Below are 3,159 nucleotides of genomic sequence, written 5' to 3'. Positions count from 1 at the left end.
TCTATGTTACTAAAAAATTTTACTAACATTTTTCTAAAGATTTAATAAAATTTAATAAAAATGTTACAAAAGATATTCTATAGTAATATTATAAGAAATGTTACAATAGATCATTCATAATAACACTTAAAAAAATGTTACCATAGATATTTTTGGTAACACTTAAAAAAATATTACCATAGATATTTTTTGTAACACTTAAAAAATATTACAATAAATCTTCTATAACAACACTCTAATAAATGTTACGATCTATTTTTTTGCTAACATTGAAAAAATGTTACAAAAACTCTTCTTTAAGAATAAAAAAATATTACCATAAATTTTTGGTAACATTTATAGCTATAATATCTATTTACTATTCATATTTTAATATGTAACCATTTATTTATTTATTTTTATATACATTAGAAGGGTAATGCCACTAATTTAAATGCACAAAACATTGAAGATAAATTCATAATAAACACAAAGTATAATAAAAAGAAAATTAATAAGCCAATTAAATTTCTTTTCTTTAATATTGTCTAAAATTACCACAAAACAATTCTAAAATAAACAAAAGATTATAAAATCCAAATCTTCTCTATTTTGTCATGTTTAATCAATATTAACAATTCAAACAAACAAATTAGAATATAAAATCTAATTTTTTTAGTTTGTCATCTGAATATTGCTAACACGCCACTTTCTTCTTCTTTAATCTTTTCTTATGTTAATCATGCTTCTTTTTCTCCAATTTCAAGTCGAGAATCTCTTGAGTAGAAGAAGAATAAAGAGCCTACAAAAAGATAACTATTTTAAGACACCAATACTAATATTCTCACTGAACAAGAAGGAAAAAGTAATATCAACTTTATTTAAAGGTAAAACATGTCACTTTAACTAATCTCAATATGATTATTACAAAATATGAATCACAGATGCTATTTTAATTTCATTTTAGTTCTAAATATACCTGCTTCTGTTTAGGTGAAACAATCACATTCTTCTTTGTTCGAGGTAATAGCTTAGCTTGAGACTTAGAAACACCTTCTGTAATAGTAGATGATTCTAGAATATTTCTACTAGCTGACTTTGAGTTACTTAGAACCTATAACATGAGAAAATAATAAACATCAAATCTATCATTAGAGCATATGATGATCAGTGTATGTATGCTATGCTCTAGTTATGCTATCTATTTGACATGTAAATTTCTATATAAAGCATGATTATGCAGCTTTTTCAATAAATAAATTAAAATCCTTCTTTCTTTCTTCATTCTATCTATCTATCTATCTATCTATCTATCTGTTCCAATTCTACTACTACAAATTATGCTCCTCTGCCACTGCTTCTATATCTTTTTATCTATCCATCTATCTATCTCTTTTATACATTCAAGTCATGTTCCATAGCGCATCATCTATATCATTCTCTCATTGCCACATCGCTTAACACACTATTCCATCTCAGCTTTTATTTTGCCACACAAAAATGCCAAATTAACATAGATATATATGCCTAACTTAAAACCAGCTCTCAAGACACCAATTATCCACAAACACATTACTTTAGTGTAGTGTAGATTAAATAATTGACTACATTTAGAACAACATTATGAAGAGTAAATTTATAATTAATTATTAAGGAAAAGATACAAAGAAAGTTATAAATACCTCTTTTTCAGTAGCAGCAGTAATTTCATGATGTGTTGTTGCAGTAGCTTCTACTTCCTTCTCATATAGAGTAGTTGACATGAAAGAGAGATTCAAAGAAAAACACCTAAGTTAAAAGTGTAAAAATGTAATACAATGGTAGCTTCCCACAAATCTTCCCAATTATCTTTAAGTCCATGCCAACTTGTGTATGTCAATGGAGCAAGGCGTGCATTTCTAACCAAAGTCCCCAAATGACTGCTTAACTTGGCGCGATTACAACCAATTGGTTGACCATACTTATTTAATCTAATTGGTAACCGATCCTCATAGCTTAAACCATGAGTTTTAAGGCACTTTGTCGGACCCCTTTTTCTCTTAGTTGCTGGTCCTGTTATGGGAATCAATAAATAAAAGACAATTATACAGAAAATACTACACATTTATTATTAGTATTAAACTAAACATAAAACATGATTACTTACTATCATTATCATTAGCTTGGGGTGCTAAAGCTGGTCCTATTATCAAGAATGAAAAAGTTTAGAACAGAGAGGAGAAAATTTTTAAAAGACATCTATCTATTCATTCAATCTAATTTTATAAAAGTACAATTTTAAATTAATTCAAAATCTTTATTTGTTTTCCCTTCTGAAAATTGGCAATGACCACTGTATATCAAAGAGCCAAGTATAATAGTTTTCATAACAACTCTTATGATAATAAAAATGGTGATCCAATAACACAATATAAATCCAAATATTTATCTAACAAAAAGTTCCAGCATCACTTTGAATGGATAAACTCAAAATTTCCCTAGAACAAAACTCTTAAGAAGCTTTGGCTTTATTCATGTGTATATATACAAAACTCATTACCGTAAGTTCACTTTCTCATCATCATGATTCATTACACATCAGAACAAGCACGTCTTAGATTATAATAAACCACAAATTATATATGGCTTTTTTTCAATTGATTCTTTGTAAACTCAAATTAAAAAAATGCAATAAAGGATCATTTACCATCATCATTAGTATGCAATACTAAAGGTGTTTGTGAAGGGCTTGATGCAGTATCCTCTAGCTCACCAATGATATTAACCATAGAACCACCTTTCAATCCTCTACTTTTCTTCATAGATGATATTAATCGGGATTGACGAGAGCCTAATTCAATTTGCTCTTCTTGTTCATAGATGATATCTCTCATTGAGATGCTTGACCTTAAAGCTTTGTCTTTCTTGTTTGCCATAGCACTATTATAAACCAGAATCACAGAATTAATACCACCGATGCCTAACTCCTCTGTAAAATCTCAATCAAATCCATATTCATATAAAAATTAAAAAAACACTGTCAGCTTGTAAACTTCAAAAACTGAGCAGAGAAGTCTTGAGTATTAACTATCATAAAGTAATTGATGAGTTGTTTTTAAGCCTCTTGTTAATGTTTTGTGAGAAAAAGAGCTATGACCAAAGCTTGTTTGCTTCCAATTTTGGGTGGCTAAAGCTAAACAA

The 3,159-nt window shown here is 28.0% G+C and overlaps 1 protein-coding gene across 3 annotated transcripts; it reads right to left on the bottom strand.

Moving 5' to 3' along the window:
• LOC110262876 lies at positions 690-2,910 on the bottom strand. Of its 3 annotated transcripts, none has more exons than XM_021103506.1 (3): positions 2,666-2,910; positions 959-1,035; positions 690-781 (listed from the first exon to the last, which is right to left on the bottom strand). In XM_021103506.1, exons 1-3 carry the CDS (start codon positions 2,892-2,894, stop codon positions 716-718), a joined length of 372 nt encoding a protein of 123 aa, XP_020959165.1. In that variant the 5' UTR covers positions 2,895-2,910; the 3' UTR covers positions 690-715. The 3 variants fall into 3 exon arrangements, with proteins under 3 accessions (XP_020959165.1, XP_020959166.1, XP_020959167.1); XM_021103507.1 differs by lacking the exon at positions 2,666-2,910 and adding an exon at positions 1,662-1,752 and having other exon boundaries at positions 959-1,093; XM_021103508.1 differs by lacking the exons at positions 690-781; positions 959-1,035 and adding an exon at positions 1,762-2,161.

Source organism: Arachis ipaensis, chromosome B05, assembly GCF_000816755.2.
Source record: "Arachis ipaensis cultivar K30076 chromosome B05, Araip1.1, whole genome shotgun sequence".
NCBI lineage: Eukaryota > Viridiplantae > Streptophyta > Magnoliopsida > Fabales > Fabaceae > Arachis > Arachis ipaensis.
The sequence above is the reverse complement of the archived record's forward strand: the minus strand, read 5'-3'. Positions and strand labels throughout refer to the sequence as shown.

Excerpts from the sequence above, each read along its gene's own strand:
- LOC110262876 (XM_021103506.1), bottom strand. The coding sequence starts at position 2,894 with ATGGCAAACAAGAAAGACAAAGCTTTAAGGTCAAGCATCTCAATGAGA. Across the intron at positions 1,036-2,665 it reads ATTGCATACTAATGATGATG|AAGGTGTTTCTAAGTCTCAA; the intron begins GTAAATGATCCT and ends CTACTATTACAG. Across the intron at positions 782-958 it reads TTTCACCTAAACAGAAGCAG|GCTCTTTATTCTTCTTCTAC; the intron begins GTATATTTAGAA and ends ATCTTTTTGTAG.